The sequence below is a fragment of the Cariama cristata genome, unplaced genomic scaffold, assembly GCF_000690535.1.
Source record: "Cariama cristata isolate BGI_N322 unplaced genomic scaffold, ASM69053v1 scaffold7780, whole genome shotgun sequence".
NCBI classification, from domain to species: Eukaryota; Metazoa; Chordata; class Aves; order Cariamiformes; family Cariamidae; genus Cariama; species Cariama cristata.
In genome coordinates, this window is record NW_009595227.1 from 62,882 (window position 1) to 86,809 (window position 23,928).

At 39.4% G+C, this 23,928-nt stretch overlaps 1 protein-coding gene across 2 annotated transcripts in view; it reads right to left on the reverse strand.

The window, feature by feature from the left end:
- Positions 1-23,928, reverse strand: part of MYLK (myosin light chain kinase) — a 114,631-nt gene that overhangs the window by 58,505 nt on the left and 32,198 nt on the right. Inside the window, exons 7-11 of one of the 2 annotated variants that reach the window (XM_009701262.1) lie at positions 23,141-23,387; positions 14,964-15,044; positions 13,715-14,604; positions 4,146-4,262; positions 1,269-1,355 (exon numbers count right to left, since the gene is read on the reverse strand). In XM_009701262.1, coding sequence (XP_009699564.1) covers positions 1,269-1,355; positions 4,146-4,262; positions 13,715-14,604; positions 14,964-15,044; positions 23,141-23,387 — 1,422 coding nt within the window. Of the gene's footprint in view, positions 1-1,268; positions 1,356-4,145; positions 4,263-13,714; positions 14,665-14,963; positions 15,045-23,140; positions 23,388-23,928 lie in introns of those variants that run through there. The other variant, XM_009701270.1, reaches the window with a different exon arrangement.

Here is a 23,928-nt window from a genome sequence, read left to right on the forward strand (position 1 = left end):
GCAGGATGTGAATCAGGTCATACATCTGCATATTTAGACTTAGTTCCCAACTCCCACTTTCTCCTGCAAAAGCTGCAATTGGTAACACTGCTGAGAGGATCAGAGGAAATGTATGCATTTGTATGCATAGAAAACACTATTCAAAACACTATCCTGTGGAGCTTCAAATGGCTTTAAAACTTTCTTTTCTATTGATGTTCAAGAACAAAATGATCGTTCTTAATTGCTATTATCTACAGCATTTGAAGCTCAGGTGCAGAGGTGGAGTATGTCGGTGTGACCCTTCGCACACCCCCAAATGATTGGCTGGAGGGAAAGTTGTAATGCTCAGCCACAAACTTGGAAATAACCAGAACCCCGGGGCATAGCTCTATGCAAGTCAACCATTCCAGAAACACAGTTATTACCTGTGATCATCAATCAGTACAAAACTGCACTAAGTCCTGAAAAAAAAGCTGAAAATGTTCCATGCTGGAAAATCAGATTATAGGGTTTGGTTGGTTGGTTGGTTTGGGTTCTTGTTGGGTTTTTTTGTGTTTGTTTTTGTTTGGTTTTTTTTTTGAGAGAGATGGATAAAATATGGTGGACATCTTAGACAGACAGCTTTCAAAGTCCAGTGTTTAGGAGATATTTGTATCTGATGGACACTTAATTTCAAAAGTAGTAGTGGTATTAGGAATTTCTAAACTGACATTATTGTGCTACCTTTACCATTTAAAGTTTCCTCTTAATCAAATGAATGTATGCAGAGTAGCAAACATGGGAATTTGTAGCTGATTTGTTATTTCAGAAAGCATTAAAAGCAAGTAAAGCATTTAAGCTTAAAACAAGGAATGTAAAGTTCACCAAACTACTCCCCACGGTCATGGAAAAAAGGACAGATTGTGCTACAGGACATTTCAGTCAAGATACCTTGCCTACCAATGGTAAGCCAGTATATTGCCTACAGAAGACACAACACAACTTGAAGCAAACTACGCGAGAATTTCTGTGCTCTTTGGGAGGCAGCCAAACAGAAATTTGTGTCATAAGTTTATTGCACCATAATGGAAAACTGACAATAGAGTGAGTTAGATCTGAACTCAGAGTTTCAGTGCTTCTAATCCCCACAAGGCAAAAACTCATTTCATATGACTTATGTGCAAGGGTTAAAGAAACAGCACAAGCTTCTGATACTATGCCTTCAAGCAGAAGGGAATGACCACAGAATCCCAAAGCACTCTTTTGTTTCCACTGAAAAGGAAGTAATCAAAATCACTGTCACTTACTCTCTGTTGGCAGCACAGGGGGAAGTGTGGTCTTAGGCTTCTTGGTCTTCTTCTCAGTAGGCTTTGAGGTCTTTGTGGATGAGGCATCTGCAACCAAAACAAATAATAAAATACAAATCCTATTTAAAAATCAATAACGAAAAAGCTGCCTATTAACATTAGTTTGTTTTGGCTCTTTCTGCAAAGAGGAAATTACTGTCCTTTTGGGTTTTAAGAAAGATTTTCTGCACAGACTTGCTGGAGAATATAACATTGTAAAAGGAAGAGGGAGCAGCAGCTGCACTGAGAACCAGAGAAACCAACTAGACAAGAGGCACCATCTAAGCTGATAGGTTTTAATTTCACTGATAGGTTCTATTTTAACTGAATAGTACCAAGTACAGTGTGCACAAAGCTGCTTTAGGCAGTGCATGGAAGATGGAAACAAAGGAGTATTTGAAGTATCATTTCATGCAAAAGAATCTCTTGACATGTCATTCTTCTATTCCATTGCCTATGTGATCTATACAGATTAACACATTTTGAAAAGCAGCATTTTGCCTGTGTGTTTAAAACTTTCCAAGAAGATATTATTACACATTGGATCATTGCTAAATAAAAACAGCAAAAGGAACACCACAGGACTCAAGTTTGATGGATTTCATTATTCTCAAGATTGCATAGCTCATATCCAGCCTCTGCTCAGCACTGCTGGCTCCACTGACAGCTGAGAGTCAATACAAGCTCTCTTCCATGTGTATCCCATATGACACAGAAACATACAACTAGCAGGTGTAACCTTTTATCAGCATGGTTATCGCAGGTGAGCATGTCTTATAAAGCAAATCCTAATGAGCTCCACTTGTTAGATTGTTTGATCCTGACATTTATCTTTGGAAGAAAGATCCCAAATCTGGATTATGATCTCAGCAATAGCTGTATCAATTTATAGCTTTCAAATATTCAGCTTTCAGAGGATTTGTGCATGAGAAGGCTATTTGAAATTTAATTACCAGAGAAAAGATAACATAAATGTCATGGAACCACCTATTTCAGTCACCTGCTTCTAGGTGCCAGAACGTGAAAGTTCATCTAAGTTTCCTAAAAACTTAACAGGGCAAAACGGAATCTCCTAGCAAACAATTCAGAGCAGAAGGCTGTGCTAGATCTGAGTTCAGACACCCAGATTGTACAGATTTGTCCTTGAGCTAATTTGACAACTGACGTCAAACATTCCTCCAATCTCACTGGAGTCCATAGGGCCAGAAGGAATACAATGGTATTTATGGTTACTTGTTGAGTCTGAAAATCAGCGTCTTGGCTGCTGACAGCAGACTAAGTAGAAGGGAGGAATATTAATTTTTGGTTTAGATCACAATTCTAATTTAAAAATAACTGTCATCCCTCTGCCAGTCACAGACATGGACTATTAAACGGCGTCTCTTCTAAATAGCTGGAGTTTTCTGTGGCACCATTCCTCAGAAACCTCTTCGCTGCCGTACAAAGCAGTGTGCCAGTAGGGAATGGAAAGACAGATGAAGCAGCCAGTATCAAGGTAAGGAATGTAGTCATTCTTGTGTCCAACATTATTTGCGCAGTGAGCTCCTAACACCATGGGTGCCAAAGTCAAAGGTAAAAACACATGAGACATTTAAAAGATGGTAGGGCAGCTCTGAAGAACCACTGCAGGCTAAGCACTTGATGATCTGTTCCTTTAACAGCCTGCATCTGTGGTAGTTAAGGTGTTACAGGGTACTAGATTTTGCTTAAAGCCTCTTCTTGATAGTCTTCTTTGAACTTCAGTGCTGGTAGAATTTATTACTTTAAATTACAGAAATATAAACAATAGCTTATCCAATATCTAAGCCAGACTACATTGTGACCATAGTATCACAGAAGGTGCCATTACAGGAACCAATATAATTAATTGTAATTATATGTATAATTAATTCCTTTTCCAACTACATGAAGACTGACACTTACTGATGGAGTTACAGGATCACATTCTTACCTTGTGTTATGCTACATTAGGAAAACAAATAATAGTTTACTTTTCTTGACCTCCTGCTCAAATACCACATCGGTAACATCGTTGTGAAGACTTAGTACCCACTATCTGTTATTGGGCTCATTGTTTAGTTTTGTGTTCTTTTTAGTCACAATGGAAAGTATCAGAGTATTCAAGGATGAGCTCAACAGAAGGCAAGCTGATAAGAAGCTCATTTGGTTACTTAAAGTCCCTTAAGCATCTTAAAGTCCATGCCAGTTTTAAAAGTCTGTGCTCTCAACCTCATGACAAAATATTTGCCCAAGGCCAAGACTACTTGGCAAGAGTACAGTGTCATCGGCATGACTAAGGCTGAAAACAGGTACCTCAGCAAATTATCCACGTTTTAAGACTATGGCATACAAGGGTGGATGAGCTGCTAATTTGTTAATTTTTGCTCATATCCACTAGAAACACCAAATGACCAAACGTCAGTGAATGCAAAGAATTGAAAAGTTCTAGACTGAGAAATGTGCCATACATAGCCCCGAGGCTGACTGGTACCCAAGCTCACACATCAATTTCTTACATGCTCTTAAAGAATGCATACAGGTCAGAAGCAAATCTTCATGGGTTCAGCTTACTGCTCTAAAAACCTTATACAAATACAGCAGGCAGCAAGAGGACATAGATTATTCCACAAAGCAGCCAGAGCCCTTGGCTTTGTACGGTCTCTCTGCTCATGCTCCTTTATGGTAGACATGGAATTACATACTGACCAAAAAGTGGTAAAGGGGAGGGGGCAGAATTCTTTTCTGTACATGTGGTTCATAAAGGCTGGTATTGGGAAATAAAGGGGGCAAGGAGAAAGTTCTAAGGAAGGGTTTTCCCATATCCAGCAAAGTACTTACCTTCTACGAGCACTTTACAAGCACATTCAGCTTTTCCAGCTGCATTCTCAGCTATGCATTTGTATTCGCCACCATCTTCAGGCATGGCCTTCTCAATGGTAAGTGAACATAGTGTCCCTAATACAAAGGAAGGAGAGATCAAACGGATGTTATGTTGCAGTTTACAAAAACCTTAGTGCTATTAAGGCACAGAATGCATCAAATGATCTAATCCTTTACTACAGGTGATCTCCACTGCTAGAAAAAGGTGTTTTGTCCTTAAAAATTCAACATCAGATTTGGAACCTTATTAAAGCTAAATAAAACAAAAAACACATCAATAGATAAATTGAATCGTATTGCTGTTGCCTAGGATGCTCAAAGCTGTTCCTGCAGCCCTTAAGTAGTTAATGGATGAGGGTAGAGAAAACCCAGAGCAGAATCTCTGTTGCTGTTCTTTGTCTTATAGCAGGGATTAGAGGTCCTCACTCAAACGATCTTTTTCCAAAAGTGCTGGTGGTGTAGGACTGTAAATAAGAGGGCTTCTGTCAAGTGGCCATCTGCAATATTTTGATTCAGCCTTATCTCTAGCACTCCCATGAGCATTCACGTGTGAAAGTAGAACTTCAGCTTAGTGCCCAAGTTTAAAAATGGCACTGAGAGACTTTTTCTTTTTACTTGAATTACTTAAAGAACAAGTGTCCGGTATTGTAAAACATCTGTTAGAAAGTCCAATATATCAGTGTCAATCAAATTTGCCACTACAACAAATCCATTTCTTTTCAAACAAAAAAAGCAAAATTTGACTTCACTGGGTTTGCAGAAACAGGATGCAACATAAGCTCTGTAGTTACCAAGGGAAGCTTGGTATGACCCAAGGGAAATACATTTCCTCTTAAAAAATAAAACTCTGTGAACCAAAACAGAAGCTGTTCCCAGTAGTTGGGGGATGAGGAAGGAGAACTGTGGTTTACCTAATCCCTTACATTCACTTGCTTTGCTTGGAACAACGAAGTACTTTGTTCCCCTGGGAGAACCCCAATTAAAAGACTCCAGACTTTCCTCTTCCAAATATCTCTCATTAAGTGAGGGTGAAGTGTAGGCTTGCTTTCTCCTTCCTCACTGGAAAGCCTGCCCTGCCCCTAAACACAGCCTGAGACATTGTGCACTTCCATCCATTGCTGCTAGCTTGTCCAGAACGCCTCCACCCTCCATTCACTTCAGCTGCAGTAATACCTTCCCCGCTTCCTCCATTTACCTTTCTCACAGTCTCTCCTGACTAATGGCAAGACTGGATAGATGATCTTTTTTAGACATTTTCCCTGTGTCCTGAGATGTAAGGAAATTTCCCAGCTTCTCTTGCTATTTGCCACCTTTCTCTCTGTGTTAACTGGAGGCTGCCTTCTGGCTTCCAGGGTGCCTGATCCCAGGCTCCCCATCAAATATATCCCTTCTGATTTGGGAGATGGCACAGGCAGAGGTGACACTGGTCCTTGAAAAGGACCTCAAAAGGTCCTTGAAAAGAACACCTCATCTTTCAGAAGAACTTTGGGAGCTTACTGGCTCCCCTTGGAGACTAGACCTCAGTTCTGACATGGCAATTATGCTTTTGGCATTCAGATTTTCCCTCGTTGTAAAACTGGATGTTATTATTCAAGATAAATCTTATAAAAAAACATTCAAATCATTCCTAACAAATTTGGTTTGCCAGATACACACAAGAGTTAGACGAAAATGAATTTTTCCCTCTTCCTCATCCTCCACAAAATCAAGAAGCTCTATATAATGACTATTTTCCCCATGAGAAATGATGTGAAAACTATCTCAGAAGAGGAGCACTGACCTCTCACTCACATGTGCTGTGCTCAGCCAACCACAGGGTGAAAAGAAAAGCCATGTGCCTTCCCTGAGGCAACTCTTCTCCATGAGTCAGGCTGAGCCAAAAATGTCACGAGCTGCAGTTCCATTCCAAATGAAGGAGGGACACTAGAAAAGTATTCTTGCAGGCATCTAGCAAATATAAATTCACATGTCTCTGCTGTTTATAGAGACAATTGGAGAGCAAGCCAAAGATAACTTCCAGTCTAAGAATTTGTATAAATCTGGATAACACGATCAGAAAAGGTCAGACATTAGAACCTAAAAATGCTATTGCAAAAGAACACAAAGTGTAGAACAAAGAGACATACATATGAAGGAGATCTCTGGCCACCTTACTGCAGGGAAAGAATCTGGCTTGTAAGGATAACTGGATCTTTAAGGGTCTGGAACAAAGCAGCACGTACTTTAGTTTCTGCTGGAGTTTTCTACCTGCTCAAAAGCCTTTCCCCAGCTCATTGAAGACTAATTTGATATAAGGTCACTCCTCACCACTCATACTGTTGCAGCGTTGTCCATACAACATACTGCAGCAATATAAGTTAACACCTTATGCGAAACACTTCCTTATGCAGCATGTACAAACAGAAACATCCCACCCTAACAATAAGTCATTCCCCACAGTTATGCTAAAATCTAGGAGGAAATCCTAGCGTTTTCTTACAATGATCCTCGACTTGCCATATGCATTCTGTTGGTTTTGCTTTTAGAACCTTGCCCTGGCCAGGCTGCATGGCAGAGGTCTGACTGAAGCTGCGTTTGGCTTATTCCACTGGAAGAAGAGTCCTCATAAAATAATGTCAGTCTTACTCCTTCCAAAAGAGTATTTATACATGTTGAATTTTAATGAAGTTATTTTGTGAGAAGGTGGATGAAGGAAATCTGTGTTTTCAAGGGCTGCATCCTTTTTCTCCTGACTTCCACCCCACTGCAGCAATAACCTGTATCCTGTTTCCCTCCACTTCTTCATACTCCCCAACAACTACAATGGAACAGCATATACAAAGTACACAGGGATTGCTGGGCTTGTTGCTACCACCAGATGCAATGGTGGTATTCTGTCCACAGTGGAGGAGTGAAGGGGAAATGAGGTAATTTGGGTCATTCTCCTTTATTTAGCCACTGATTTTCATGAAGCTGTGGACTACTAAGACTTAGTGTGAAATTGGCCCATGGTTCAAAAAGGTATTAGCCAGGCTGGAACAGGAGTATAAGGGGAGGCTGAGAGAGCACATGGCTGTAGAAATCTCATTTTCTTAGAAAACCAGAAACAAACAAACATCAAACAAACAAACAGGCAAAACTCGATGAGATTTCGTAAGGACAGGAAACTCCCCAATAGGCCTGTGTTCTGTGATGTAGAGCGACAGTCTGGGGCTAGAAGGCCACATGTCTTTCAACAAAGTATCTGGTATTTCCTCTGCAAAAAACCTTCATGACCTGAAACAAGCTTATTTTCTCGTAACTGCAGGAAAGCCCGGGCTGGTTACTCCAGTTGGGTATTCTGAATCCTGGCACTTCACAGATCCCAGTCAACTAAAAGAATTTGCTATCCATTTTGTCTCCTCATCTTTCTACTTTTTTTTTAGGAACCAGGCCACGAACAGGTTTTAAACCACTGTCACAAAGTGCAGGATTGGAGTAAACATGGGTACTAGGATTGTCCATTTAGGCATGGGAACTGGTGCAGCTCTGGAAAAGACCTTAACAGCCGCAGAAGCTGACGGTTTACTGGAGGCTCTGGTTTAGATACACAAAGCCTTTCCCTTGCATTTTAAGCTATTAAAGGATTTTCTGACTTACTCAAAAATAGTGCAAGCCAGTTTAAAATATCTCTAGGCTTCTGCATTCTTTCCATGAAACTCCACAGAAAGTTAACTTCAGATATAAAACAAATACACAAACCAACAAGAAACAGCTTCTGAGTCTAATTCCCCGCACTGGCATCTAGCTGGCCAACCTTCTGACTCCTACCCGTGATGCAGACTGAAGTTTATGTCTTTCTCATTTGTATCCCATGGGATAAAGAAGTACTATGGAGTATTTAGGCAATATTAATAAATACTAGGCCATGAGAAATTGTGCCTAGGAGCCATAACAAATTTGTTAAGGCATTTGTTGGCCCACGGTGTTAATTTTCTAATAAATCACAAATTGTCTGGGAAAGTGCAAATATTGGCTAGTGTCACAGTCATGTTTAAAAATGGCAACTGGGTTGACCTGGAAAATATTGACTACAGTTACAATGACAACAGGCAAAGTAGTGAAAAAATTCACATGAGTTTCAGAGAGGAAAAAATGTCAAATTTTATTATTGCTAATTGATGGAGTTCTGATTCCTATTCACTCAAAGAAAATGGGGCTTAGGATGGTGAAATGACTAGCATCCATGGACAGCAAGGGATGCTCTATTTTCAGAAGGTTTAAAGGTTTAATACAGAAGTAACAAATATGAGCTCTGCTATTGTGGGGTGGAAAGACGACCAATGACCTCCAGTAAGCACAGCAATACAAAGGTGACCTCCATCTCACCAATGCTGATACTGTCATACGGTTCTGCTGCTTACTTTCTAAATAGGATAATAAACCGACAAAGAGCAACTGAAGAGGAGATATTAAAAAGAAAAACAAAAACCGAAACAACCCCAGGCCTCCAAGGGCTGGATAAAGTGCCTTTTAGAGAGGAAGAAGAAACCAGATACATTCAAATTAGAAATAAGACATTGCTTTGTTTCTTGATTTAAAAACAAAACGCAAGAATAATTAGATATTGCAATAAATTACCAATTATTATAGCAAATGTCTCTCTTTTGCTATTTTTAAACCTACATTACGTGCATTTCTGGAAGAAGAAAGATTCAGACAAAAATGGCAGTACAGAGGGAAATTTTGTGGCATGTGACAAACATGGAGTTGTGTCAGAACTGATGCTCAGACGACCTCCCTAGCCTTAAACTTTCCGAAGAAGCTTTTTTTAAGCTGCAGAATCCATTTACTTTCAGCAGTACATAGAGTTGTGTTAATTACACACCGAGCTCTTGCTCAAAGTTAATTAAAAAGGAATCAAAAAAGTCATGGCAAATCCTAGTTAGACTGACAGACACAGACTTGCACAACTGACAGGAAGATTTAGGTGTTATGTTAAGTCACAAGAAAGTTGTTAAGGCATTATTGCTAACAAGATTACCAACTCTTTAATGCTGCCAAGACACTTAAGAAGGAAAAAATGCTGTCTTAACACAGAGCAATACAAACACAGGCATTTTCTAAGCTACATGATCACTGCTACCTGAGCCTATATTAAGTAGTTCCTCTTCAATCTATATAGTCATATGATACTAAATCTAGCCAAAAATAGCAGAGCAAGCCGATTTAAAAAATGGCAAGTTTGCCAGCTTTGACTTATATTCACTGTGCATCTCAATTCCCCAGTCTAGCAAGGATGCCGGCTTCAAAATCCCTTTCACTGTCGTCTTCTAGAACAACTTTTGTAACCATGCAAAAATTTTCTATCTGGATTTTCTATCCAAGAGTGAGTTACGTAGTGGGACACCAGCACAGGGCACTGCTGTGCCAAGTACTATACAAATGTAAAACAAAATGGTTCCTGCCTTAAAAAGTTCACCGTGTGAGGAAGCCTGTTCTACTCAGTCCTTATATGTCTAACTCCACTGTAATGTCTGCTACAGCCTTCATTTAAAACTTTTTTCCAAACAAAAAGCCCCCCATAACTTCAAACAATGAACTCTCTCATATTAAAATCAACTGCCTCTTAACCATACACCATCTAGCCTGCCTGTATAAATGCATAATGCTCTAATTTATGAGTACCCTCTTTCGTTTGTTTGTTACAGTTACCATTTATTTTGAGATTTCACAGGCAAAAATGACATTAATATCTATCTCAGGAATGCAGATAACTGCACTCTGACAAGTGTTTAAAAGAAGAAAAATATAAAATCAAACCATTAATATACTCCTACCAGGTCAGACGTGTTCATAAAAGAAAAATTGTGTAAGAGCACACTTTGTCAGAAAAATGATACTTTAAGCAACAAATCACTTGTGCCAATCAACTGACAGAATGCTATTGGGGAATTATTAAAAGAAATGGAGAAACAAGTACTGATGTTCATGATTTCAAAGGGAAACAAACAATATTAATAGTTGAAATGTAAAATGGAAGGAATGAGATTGATCTTAGATATGTTGTGATTGTGACATTCATTATAACGCTGCCCAGATTCTGACTTCTAATTGCTAATGTAAACTTAACCCTGGAATACATTGCAAGTCCTAGATTAAGTACTAGAATACAGCACAAATACTGCATAAATATGCCTGAAGATAAATGTCTTTTTTGGAGCAGGATTTAATTTTTCCTTTGCCGAAGACCTTACCAATCATTGATTATTCTGATCCTGGTGTTTGAATTTGGGCTTCTCTGATGGTACATAACTGGAGCTAACATCCTCCCTTCTCTTGCATGCTAATGACTAAACTGCCTTGGATGGGCAATGTAGAGTTAGCCTCTTCAAACGCAGAGGAATAGAGTTGTTTCTAACAGGTAAAGGGCCTTACTATGAGCTAGGACAAATATGCCAAGGAAAGTTACTTTCAGTGAGTGACTACATAAAGGGACCAGTTAGTTTGCTTATCCTGTGAACTTGTTCCACACAAGTATACTTTTAATTCTACCCTTCCTGGCCAAATATGCCACTTGTTTTATCAGGTGGGCATATTCCTGAAACCAAATTCTATGTATTTATCTTCACAATATATTTGGCACCAGGAGATCAGCAAACTGCTATCCCTTTTTGCTTTCTGGCAATGACAGAGGGTTAATTTTAATTTCCAAAAGACAAATACATGGTATTCTGCAGGTTCACATGTTACTTACATTGAACAGTTTGTGGGCCACTGGCCCATACTGGGATGGGCTTGTAGTGTGATAAGAAGCAGATAGACATGTGACACTCTAGATAGAGGATTTTCCAGTATCCAACTCACTAAGAACAAGTAAGTTATTCTTCTGTGAAATACCTCTGGAAAATTTTCCATACGTGAGAACCTGTGGTCACCACCAAACATCATGGCAGCACAAAATCAGTTAGTGAAATGGCTAAGAACAGACCCAGTCTATCCACTTCCATAGTGGATTTTGTTGCTGAACACAAGAGCAGCAAGGTCATACTGAAGAAATAAAAAATGTCTTTGCAAGATCTAAGCCCATTACTATGAGCTCGGTCCATTTACTCTGAATTCCTTTCCTTCCCCACAGACTCAACCTCAGCCTTCCTTCAGCTGAGGATGACTCTAGGGGATTATCTCCAGAGCCCATTAAATGCTGCTCCCTTGGTTCCTTCAACTATTAATGTGTTCCTAATTTAAGGGAAAAGAGAAAAATCAATCTCTAAGAAAACTGGAACTTACTTAAAGTAAGTATCATGCATACCTAGCTAATTACTTAACGGTTGGCATGAAAGCATCTCACAGTGGGAGAGCAGCAACAGATCGTTCTCCAAGTGCCAAAGCTAGCAGGTACTATCAGGAAAAAAACTAAATTGAGCATCATGCAATGTATCCACTCAGTGTACCAGAGGGTATGCAATAAGGTTTAAAAAACCTGATAGCTCTAATCCTCATTCCATTTCTTCCCATTAAAGGAGAAAACTGCAGCATTTACTTCTCTGTGTAATATTTCTTTCTAAGATCCTCTGCAAACACGTGCAAAAGAAAGCATAACTGAAGTACCGATAATACTACCTAAGCATGATATTAGTGTAATAATGCAGGTACAACTCAAACATAAGGACAGTTTCTTCACTTCCTGCAAGAAGCTGTCCTGAAACAGTGGATTCCTTACACAGTGGTGACCTTCGTTCCTTACCTCAATGGAAAGCACTGCTGAAGTGTGACATCCTGACAAAATGCCAGCTCTGAGGTGTTATGACCAAGAGTGTCACCCAGCCCAGACAAGCTGGATGGGATAAGCCGCATGTCCTGCTCAGGCAGGTGGCAGAGCATTTCTGTACATGAAGATCACTTCACTGTAAACACAACTACACTGGATTTTTGGGTCCACAGTACCGTTTTATAAAGTGAATATGGATTGGGGGATTGTAACAGTCAATTACTCAGATTATTTCAGTCGAGAAAACAGCTTTCTGCAGCACCACAACACTAAAGCTTTGGGACTTTAGGAGGCTCTACCATAGCTCGGAAGCTTTGATACAGAGATGCTGTCTATCTGATGTACTTTGATAGGAGACATGAAACTCTGAGATGCATGATTTCTTTTCACTCTGAGCAACTCCAAGAAAACCCTTGAAATCTTGGTTCCAGTGTAAGGCTGATTAAATTGCAGTCTCCCAGCTTCCTGATCCCATCAGTCTTTTTTACAAGGATGGCATTTCCACCAGTCAACTCTTTCTCATGTACATGACAGTTACCCCTATTCTATACAGTCCCCTCTGGTGAAAATCATCATGTACTCATAAATAAAATTTTTGTGCTACTTCAGACACATGCCAGACACAACACACCTGCTACCATTTCCCTTTCTCCATCTACTTACCTTGTTATCCCCTTAAAGTACCTTTTTTCCCCCACTCTATCTGAAGGCAATGTTTCTGACGGCATTCACTTTAAAAGAATCCTCATGTTTCAGTGCTTGGAGCACTGCACAAGGATTCACTGGTTGTGGTGAACCACTGTGCATATTCATTTGGTTTTCATTTAATAACACTGAAAATAGTGTGGATTAAATGAAGATTCACAATTAAGAGTGCAGACCCCTGTGTCAAGCTATAATTCTTACTGTGAACATGAACTTTTTTACTACAATGTGCAGGACAGCATCATTCTCCATATAATTTCCTCAATGTTTTATGAAACAAATATGAAGTACAGAAGTTTTTATGTATTATTAGTTATCCTCCCTATTTTTGTCCCAATGAAAATACATTTTTTCTAGATACGATGTTAACTTTCATACAAAACCAGTCTAGTAGGGTTTGATTATCCAAAATGTGGAATATAAGGAAATCACTCAATTTGACAACAGTAAGTATTCTCCCTGAGGACTTTTACCAAACTCTGTACTGTTTTGAAATTAGTTAAGAGTCATCAGGCCAGTGGGGTTCAAATATTTCAGTGTCTTTAAAGGCAACAGAAACATCTGTGGTGGGGCATTAAATACACTGGAAATCAATTCTGAACTCTGATCTTAACTATGTAACTTGAAGTTGTAGTAGTTTCTGTCTATAACACAACCCTCTTTGCTTCTGTGTTTCTTATTGCAATAAAAAGCCTGAAATATTAAACATACGGAAGAATTAAATTAGAATTTGTAAACCAGCAATAATATTATTCTGTTTTCAGTGTTCTAAATCCTTGAAGTTCAGCTTAAATAAACGTCATGTACCAGCTCCTTAAACAGCGTTACAATGTAAACAGCATTTAAAAATGCAAGAAGTTCAACTTTATAAAAATTACATCTGCAGGCTGTTAAAGGAGAATCTGCAAGAAATGTCAAACAATACTGTTCCTTGCGCACTCCACTGGAATAACAAGAAAGTTGCATCTGGAAACAGTTACTGGCACAGGACTTAAATCAAGTATTGCATTACCTTTAATGAACTAAATATTATTAATCAAGAGCCACATATAACAGTGTGCCATCCAGCTGGCTTGTAATTCAATTAATTTACCTTCTTGGGAGATGATAATGGACTTTGATGATTTGAGGGTTTTGCTGTCTACAGTCCAGGTGACAGCTGCAGGGGGATCAGAAGAAATCCGACATTGTAAGACCAATTTTTCACCATCTACTACTTGAGCATCCTGAAGCTTCTCTGTAAAGGAGGGTGCTGTTCCTTTGCTTGCTGGTGGTTTGCTTGCTGTTGCTTTGTTTTCAGCTTTTTTCCCAATTATTCCGCCATCCACTACTGTGCACCCATGTTCGCAGTTTCTGTTGTTCTGCTCTTCTTTTTTCACTGCTGGTTTGGCAACAGGGGCTTGAGATTTGGGGGTCGCATTCTGGGCTTCAGAATTGGTGCGGGCATTTGATGCTGTGGTGGTAGCATTGCCATTCTCTGCAGGTGGCTTTTTCTTTGAGCCCAGCACAGATCTGAAATCTGTAATGGCTGGTTTAGGAGGTGGCACCTTCTCTGGCAATGGGGTTTTTGGGGTGCCTTTCTTAGCCAGCACAGAGCGGAAGTCCACCTGCTGAGGAGCATGAACTTTCCTCTCCTCCTCTGACAAGGTCTTGGGTTTGACCTGCCGCTGCAGGTTTGCTCGGAAGTCCATTTGCTCAGCTGGGATTTCTTTCAGTTCTTCCTCGGAAAAACTTTTGGTGCTGACTTTCTTGCCTAAAATGTCACGGAAATCAAGTTGTTCAGCTTCCTGCTGCCTCAGGCTCTCCTCTGTGTGTTCCCGAGTTTCCACTCGCCTTTTCAGCACGCCTCGGACGTCTTCCTGCTCTTCCTCAACAGCTCTGGTTTCACCACTGTTCTTTTTGAAGCCACTTGTTCTACCAAATGTTAGTTTACCATGATCTCCACCATCTCTTCGCTCTCCAGAGCTGGCTGATTCCCTCCCACTATGATCCGAAAAAGAAAAGAAAGAGAGAGCCAGGAAAGGGGCTGGTTTAAAAATGTCAGGGAACAATCTCAGAGCAGGAACAAAATGTGTTTATAGAAGGGGAGGTTGATTAGAGGAGCACACTCCATTAGTTTATTGCATCAATGATGACTTCAAGAGCCATATAAGGGCACAAACAAAAAAGATCTTCTCTACTCTGACTTGGTACAATGTGCTTAGCCTGTATGATGAAAACAATTTGTTGGGTCACATTTGGGGATTAGGTTGAACAGCCGCCAGCCTGGGTCTGTAAGGGCAGGGAATTAACAGAGCAAAAAATAGAACCCACCCATGCAGGTCCCTGGGAAAAATACTCACTCTCTGAGCATTTCTGCTCTGGAAGCTGAACTCTCCCGCAGCATCAGAGACACCTGGCAGCTGCATTCTCCAACTTGGTTCCTGAAATATTTAAGTGAAATAAGAAAAGCAGAGGTTTCTCCCTCCAAGACTGTAACTTGCCTGTTGCAAGTTGCGTGTTGCACTAAAGCAGCTCAAACCCAGTGTGGCATCCTTCTTTCCCATGCCCAGCATTGTGGTGGTTGACTGAGTGGATTTGGTCCCCTTCTGTTTGGAGCCAAGCTATCTCAAATAGCTTTTACTGATCTGTTGCTGTCTACACTGGGAACAACATACTCCCTGAACAAAAATCAAAGCAATTTACAGAATGAAACAGCTGCAAACAAACAAGCTAAAGGAAAACAAATACAAAAGCTGGAAAATCAAGGCAGAGGAAGGGGCTGTTTTGCAAAGTTGAAAACCTTTCCAACTCTGCCTACTGTTTATTTATTCAAACCCAAGCTCTTAAGTTTTCTAATGTTAAGATATTAAAAGCAGGGTCTCATTTCCTTCCCTCCCCCTCCCCAGCCCAACCAATCAGCAAAACCCATCTACATGGATTGCTCCAGCCTGTACATGTTTATATTAAAAAACTTAAAAGTGTCACCATATATGGCACTGAGTACTTATTCTTCCTTCTGCAGAGGAATACCATGGATGCCTTCTGGAGAGGGCTCCCATTAAAGAATTCACTTAAAGTCCTCCTCCCACCCCCGCTGCTCCCTCCCTCCTGCAGATATATATCATTCTTCCAGCCCCAAATGGCTCTTCTCCACTTAACACAGGAGATGCCAAAAGCAAAATTTAACTCCCCCAGGGCAGCAGTTGTGTAACTGTTGCCACCGCTCCCCTGAACTGCTCTTAAAAAAACAGACTTGAATTGATTAAGGACTAGAGATATCTTTTATTAGTGAAAGCACTTTTATCCTTCCTAATCTAAGCATAACCTTGTAAATGGACTACAAACTCCTGGATGATTTTTCTTTTTCAAACAAAAATCATTTTTGCTACTGAAAACATTTCCTGGACATGAACAAAACACATGTGCGTTGGGGGGGAGGAAGGAGAGGGAGGCGGGTTTGTTCCAGCTGTGTTCTTCTTTCAAAAGACTTGTTAGATAAGAGCACCTTCAAGTCCACTTTGACCTATAGTTTGCCCAGACTCAGGAGTGCCTTTCTGTTGGTTTGCCATAAACATATTGTCTGGCCTGTTTTTTAAATAGTACATGGAAATACATTCCTAGATATGGTTCTGTTTGGGTGAATAAATGGTAATTTCACCAATTTGCAACTTGCAACAAAGTCACACAGTAGGCAAGATCATTAACACATTCACAGCACTAAGTTGTGTCTTTATAATAACGATTAGTGCCACCACCTTTTCAGATGGATTTCCCTTGCTCTCTGTTGCTTTAGAAAATGAAACAGTGGATCAGCCTAATGTGAAAATCAAGCCTTTAACAGCAAGAAGAAATTGGTGGGGTTGACCGAAGTAACTGGATTGCAAAGTAAAGGCCCTGTTGGTAGGAGCACATCTGATTTGACCTTAAGACCATTAACAACAAGAAGCCATAGAAACCTTTTCAACACTTTATATCCAACAAGTCAGAATATGTACACTAGAAACTGTTATTGAAGGCAATCCATAAAGACAGCACTGAGAGCCACAACCCAAATTTCCTTCAGTACGAAAGACCAGAGAACATCTGAGTATCAAACAGAAACTGTCCAAATGGCAGAAGAAGACCCAAGTCAATGCAGAGAATATTTAACTCAGTCCTCCACTGGAGACCTGCCATTCTTACTTCCTTTTATGTGTGACCTCCATTTGGAAGCAAGAGAAATAGAAAGAAGGAAAGACAAATGGAAAAATAAATAGAAATGATTGCACATCACCTCCTCCCAACATAGTGATTGGCATCAAATGGCGGCTGGGTACCAACGCTGCTGAAAACCTTCTGTCTTCAAAGAGAGCATTTCAAACTGTCCCCTTTTGCCACTATTGGAACTCATGAATTTTTTTGCTGCTTCTCAGAAGATTTTAAGAAAACCAGACACACTCTGAAACTGCTCAAGTACTTTCTCATTCACCACTGCTACAGGTCTGTTAGCAGGCTGTTGGTTTACCAGAAGGTGCCTCCTGTAAGTCTCTTAGAGCTCAATTACTCTTCTTTTATGACTTAAAACCAATCCAAAGCTGATGAAGTAGGAGAGGCCATGCAAGCTGAAGTATAGACAATTTACAGCATACATCAAATAGGGAGGCACCACTGCTCAACTTCTGTCATGACTGTATGGAAAAAATATTTGCCCACAAGAACTGTGTCACCAGCGGGAGATGTTAAAGTAACAGAGACAGCACTCTCCCAGGAGAGGGATCTAGGGATACTGAATGTGGTCCTGACCACTGTGAAGAATATTTGTATTTCTGCAGGACCCATTTCTGCAATGCATCTTTCCCTGTGCAAATTCTTCTCACATGCAAAGAAGAAAATAAGGAAGTCAAAGTAAACCTCTCTAAGTTATTTTTCACAGAGTTTGGAAAATAAAGGAGGGGGTAAGAAAGTAGGAGAGCATTTTGTTCTTTCTATTTTTAAAACCTTGGGAAGCACTTACAAATTATGGCAACAGTGAGACATAGAAGTACCTAGATGGAAAAATAATTTGAAAGGTAGTTTTTTGATCTTAATTATGATTTCTGATTCAAGTGAATGGCTGAAAACTAGACCACTGGATAAAAACCTCAAGTCTGTGTCTAATTTATCATATCCCTATTCAAAAGTGTAGCCTTCTCAGGCCAAGTCCTGCTCCCAATGAAACCAAAGTGAGTTTTGTTACTGATTCTAGGAGCAGGGACAACATAATTTTGTCTTCTGAATTCAGTTGCAGAGTCTAAAAAGGTGAAGTTAATAACACTGACCCACCTTGGAGATCATAAGGTGGAAAAAGAGAAACAAACCATGAAAAATTAAGGATGGTTTAGATGATAAATTCAATAAAGAATAATTTTGGAAACTTTGTAAATATTTTTACATTTACGCAATTTCAGAATCTAAGCAAGGCAAAATACATAGAGGCAGTTAGAAAAGATAGAGCTTTGCAGTACACAAGCACTACTTCAAGTCTTTCACGTCTCTGCTGTTTTGAATCTTGGCAATTACAATATCACTTCTGCAACATGAGGTTCTCCATCTTGGCATTTTATCAACAAAACCCTAGACAAAGACAGATCTTAGTGGCTTTGTTATTGTGGAATAATGACAGACATAGCTAAAATGTATGCTTAGTAGCTATGCTGTAAAGAAGTGTCTGGAAGTGTTAACTTTTGGAGGATTGTTCTGTAGAACGCCCATGCGCAGGACTTATCTTTGAAGCGTCAAGGAATAATAATACCTCCCCCCCCCAAACAAATAAAATCCCAGCTGCAAAGCTTGAAGCAATTTTAAAAATAGCTCTCTGTCCTATTGTGGGATCAGTTTTCCCTGGAATCACTTTTATGTTCAAAATATCTTGAAATACTAGTTTCTTGGCAGAATCTACTCAAATATTTTCACTGAACCTCAGATGAGACTTATTGTCTGCGTGTCCCTAGGAAGCACTCTCTGGAGGAAGAAATAAAAAAGCATTGTTAATTATAGTGTGAGGACACACTGAAAATTCCTAGTGGCCTACCAAGTGTGAAATAAGTATTGCAGAGTAAATTACATTTTTTTAAAAATGAACTGAAAGGGGCAAAGAAGTTGATCCCTCGCTATAGCTGGTGTTTCAGTGCAGGTAACTGCAAAGCCTCAGAATGAGGTTAAGTCTTTTGTGAGTTCGTTAAATAGAGAGAAAGTCCAGACTCTATGAAGCTTTAACCCCAAAGAAAGCAACTAATCTACTGAATCACAACTTTAGCTGACAAAAAAGAGAGCAGCTCTACTAGCTTCAAAGAGGATGCACTGATTGACCTCACTTGAGGTTTTGGCAAAAAGATTTTTATACCTGAAAGACCAATTATTTTATTTGCATTTTACAGCACCGAGTGGGAGAATGGAATGGGAAGGGGTCCTGATTTTCTTTCCTAAAAATAGACAGAGTGTTGACAGCAGAAAACAAGGTTTGCAAAGTGTATTTTGCCGAAAGACAGTACTACATTTACTGTTTTGTGTAATGGAATGTAATATTACAACTGCTTTTTATAGAACATAAATTGCAGAGTATTCGAGGTACCACTGTTTTATAAGATGAATGTTTACCTCAGATTTTAATCACATTATCAAAATCTCTAAATAAGATTAATCAACACTAAACAAACTTTATGGAATATGGAGTAGGGGACAAGAGCAATACTCAGCGTCTGAGAAGACAAAGGTTAACAAAGTAAATGTTTTGTTTAAGAAACCGCAGGAGGATTTCTGAGGTCTCTCATGTTGACTGTGCTATTATAAAGATAAAGGCTTTGCTCAGCAAACATAGCCTCTCTCCAGTACTCCCAATTTCTTTGCTTACCTCTTCATTTATGATGTACACTTTGACTGAAAAAACTTGGGGAAGTCATACTGGGATAAAAGGATAGTGGTGCTTGCATCACTGGAAAGATGTAAAGAACAGGAGGAGAAAAAGATGTATGTGGTTTTCTGAGTCAAAAAAGTCAAGATTGTTATTTCCCATTTCAATCACGATGGTTTCATGACTGATTTCTTATCCCTCAACTGCACAGGCTGGCATTTTGCAGGCTGTAAAATGTTCAAATTTCAATAGATGAACCACAGTAGTGGGTGAATCTGTTGTTCTTTTTGTATTTATGCAACACCATTTCTTGAGGCCTAAGCAATAACAGGCTCAGCGAAACACTATTAGGACAATTAAAATGAAGAATGCAAGTGTAGAGGAATCGTAGGCTTGTGTAGGTTTAAAACAAGGACCAGGAGAGGCTATAATGACTACCTTCTTAAAAGTCAGGCTTCGTAGTCTGCTACATGATAAAAGGCAAAGCAAAGACATATTCTAAATAATGCTGAGGGAGGGAAAGACAGAAAGTCAACCAGCAATCATTGATGGATCACACTAGGATCACACTGGGCTACACACCCTTGTCAGCTCACTCTGATGAAAGGAGAATGAACTAGGAAGAGACAAATAGATCTTTTGTTAAACCCAAATTTTTAAGACCAGAATTTTAATTTGTGAGCAGCTAACAAAAAAGAATAATTGTGGAAGTATTAGGACAGAATTTAGAGCTTAAGAATAATGGAGAAGAAAATAGGAAAATAATCAACACTGACAGGAAACCGTGCCCAGACTAAATTAAGGGAGTTGGAGAAGGAATGACTCCCTAAAAGCAGCTATGCAATATGCCTCTAAAATTAATACATGAAAAGGAGCTACACATTTTATTTGAAAATAAAATGATTATGTTTAAAAATAGCCCACTGACAACTTCTTTATAAACTCTTCAGTGCATTGACTTGTGGTTGCTCAGTTATTCCATATTTTTAATGGACTTTGTAGGAGTTTTTGAGAGAAAGACACTAAACGCAGCTCTCCTCTCAGGTACTGTTTCTGAATATATAAACAATTCTCAATCAAGTGTTCAAGACAAATGCAAACAGTTCAAAAGCTATTTAGACAAGACTATTTGCTGTTGAAAATTATTTTAGCTCTATTGCAAACTTGAAGTTATATGGCTGACATTTGGCTCCTTGGATATTCCTGAGGCAGTTACTTCTCTGTTATTCATAGTATATAAGCAATTGCCTAAAAGATATGACTTTCCGTTCCCTGAACAGTAACTGAAATTTTACAAATGATGGCAGGGTAAAAAGAGGCATCAGCATTCCCCTTGCTCTAATTGCAGCAGAGTTTTACTCATTATGGATTAGAAAAAGCCAACATGAATGCACTGATCTTTGTGAGATCCCCAGCTATTTCTCCAGTAAAAGGATTAGGGAAAATAACTGAAACTAGCATGTAATCTGCTGTGTTGTGTTCTAGCTACAACTTTACTTCTTCTCACCCCTCAAAAAATTGTTCTCCTCCGCTAATTTTCTGAAATAATTTGTTTTCTAAGTATACATTCTGTTATGTTCTAGAGTCATGATATTGTCAGGCTTCCACTTTGACAAATGTCTTCAGTGATGAGTTTGGCCTGGGTGATCACCAACTACACCTGATCATTAAGGTCGACTTGCTCAAGTCAGCCACAACAAAGTCTTCCACAAAGTCCTCTCAGCTCTCCTTTGTTCTTCCTGTTCTCTTTCTTTCTTCCATCCCTGAAGTTTTGCTGAAATATCTCATTCTCTTTCCGTTCAAGTGAAACCACCAGCCTATCATAAGAGAAGATGCCCATGACCAGGGCACACAAACCAAAGTGTGGAAATGTACTAGCAGAAGGCAGCAATTCTCACAGTTTGGCCTGCTCTCTCATGTAGAGGTCAGCAACCTTAATGAAACTGAACTGACATTTCTAATCCCGGCAGAGGTACTGAGTGTTAGAAATGCCACTGATCCCCAAAGAGACTTTTCTCAGGTGCAAGGATGTATGTAGACATGACCTGCACAAATCAGCATTATGAATGTCCCAGATGATCTGGGCTAACTGCGAAGAAGCCAATTGTTCTGAAATGAGTCAGTTCACAATTTATTGAAGAGTACAAAGGGTCCAAACCAAGTGAAGAGCTTATTTGTAAAAAGGTCATGGCACATACGGCTCTACCTACAGAAATGCTAGCAATAAGACTTGAAATTAAGAGTAGAAAAACTTAATTATAGGAAATCTTGATATACAACAGCTATAATTTTCTAAAGCACCCTTCTCTGGTGAAAAGTGAGCACCTCGTTTGACTTTAAATAATAAAATATACTGAGGCTAGTTTGTGGCTGCCTGTGATAATCTATGGAAACATACCTTAGAGCTAGGCATCTACACAGTGATATGTCCATCATTCAGCCAACACTGGTTGGAAAATAAACTATAAGTGTAAAAAATTAAAGTCACTGTTTAGAGGCTAAATGGGTTAAATGTATTAAGAAATGCCCTCCCTCCTTGGGTTAGGAAGACATGAGTAATTTATTTGCAAGCAGGCAAAGGATAGCTCAGTTTTTAAATTTTGTACTAGACTGTAGCATATGAAACAAAAATAATTTGTTTATAGCATGAAAAAAGACAAAAACCACCATAAACAGGTAAGTGCAAGCGGCGCAAAACTACAGTCCTAACACTTTGTAATACTGGGCAGTGTCTGTCTAAACTGGACTGCTCCATCTGGGCTAAAAAGCTAGTGTGTGGAGCACAGCAGATAATTTTCTTCTAGTGTAATGGACTCAAATGTCCAAGATTGTTAAACAAATTTTAGTAAAGGAAGTCACAAATATTAGCCAAGTAAGGCAATACATCTATGCACAGTAAATAGCATAGAATGGTAACATCAGTTTAAAGTTGTACAGTTTCATATAACCACATAGGGGATATATAATTATGCCCGATCTTCACCATTGGAGGTGGAAAATGCTGTGGCACTTTTTACAAGGTAAAGAACCAGCAAATCTGATTCTTCATTTAAAGAACAGTCATTTTACCAGGAAAAAAAAAGTTCAAAACAGCTCTTCCAAATTTTGTAGGAATTACAAGAAGTTCAAAGCATCAGGGTGCCTCATTTCAAAGATACATCAGAAAAAGGAGACTACAACTTCCATATAAAATTCAGATATTTCAAACATGGCTAAGGAACATTTTCTGTCCTTAAAGGTATGGATCATAATCTTGTGGAATGGCCCTTCCTGATTAGGTTGTTCCCATGGAAAGCTGGCATCCTTACAACTATCCAGAGAGATGGAAAACATGATAAACAATAGCTCCAAAATCATGACATTGATTGTGGTTTCCCTTGCTAGAAACCCAAATTTCTTCCCATACTGCTGCCACAAAACTTTGTTTTTCAGAATCCCCAAAGGAACCTCTGTGCTGCTTTGTCCTTCTTTCTGACTGTCCTTCTGTTCCCTCTTTCCTCTTTGAGCTTTAAGATTTTTTCATCCCTTAGAAATATTTTGTACCTTTAGTACCCTACTGTTTTGTGGGAATAGCAGGGGACTCTTGTCTTCTTCATGTGGGAATTTCAGCTTGAGGGTAAATATAACTAATTGTTCCAAGGGAACAAGCTCTTTTCATGGCAAACATACCTGAGCTGAATTTCATATTGCCCTGCATGATGAGACTGTACATTCCTCAAGATCAATGTGAAGATATCTTCATTTTGCAGGATTTCACATGCTGTTCCCGGCATTATTTCTTGCCCATCTTTAAACCAGTGAACAGTGGGGAAAGGATCTCCAGCAATGGCACAGGATATAAGGACATTTTCCCCAGGAGCTGCTGTCACTGATCTTGGTTTGCTAATGAACCAGGGCTGAATACCATCCTGAGGTTCTGTAGTTTACAAACACAGTTTACAAATCAGGAGAAAACGCCAAGCTTGAATGTAACTAATAAGCTAACTAATTTCAGGGAAAGCAATCACAGACAAGCAAAGTTATTTTGAACAAGCAGGGTATAAGTTTTTAACCTGAAAATAAGTCAGGCTTTAATTTTGGAAGTCACTTGCGTTGGTACTAAAATTAATCATTTACTTGGCACTTTACTGGCTTGATCCAGGCTTACATTAAGAGCAAAACAAAGAGACTTTGAAGCTGCCCTAAAAGGACTCTTGAAGAGTTATCCTTAGAGCATACGGGTAGGAATAGCTTTAAGGGCAAGTGACAGTACTATGACTGCTGTGCAGTTGAGAGCTCATATAATAAATCATCATTAACAATTGCATAAAATTGCATTTAACATAGAAGACTGACCCTGAGGCTAGATCTCAAGGGAGCTTAGAGAATAGAGGAAGGTCTGAATTCAGAGCAGACCATGACAACAGAATCCAGACCTGCCCCTGGAGGCATAGCTCTCTGAAATCCTGGGGTTAAGA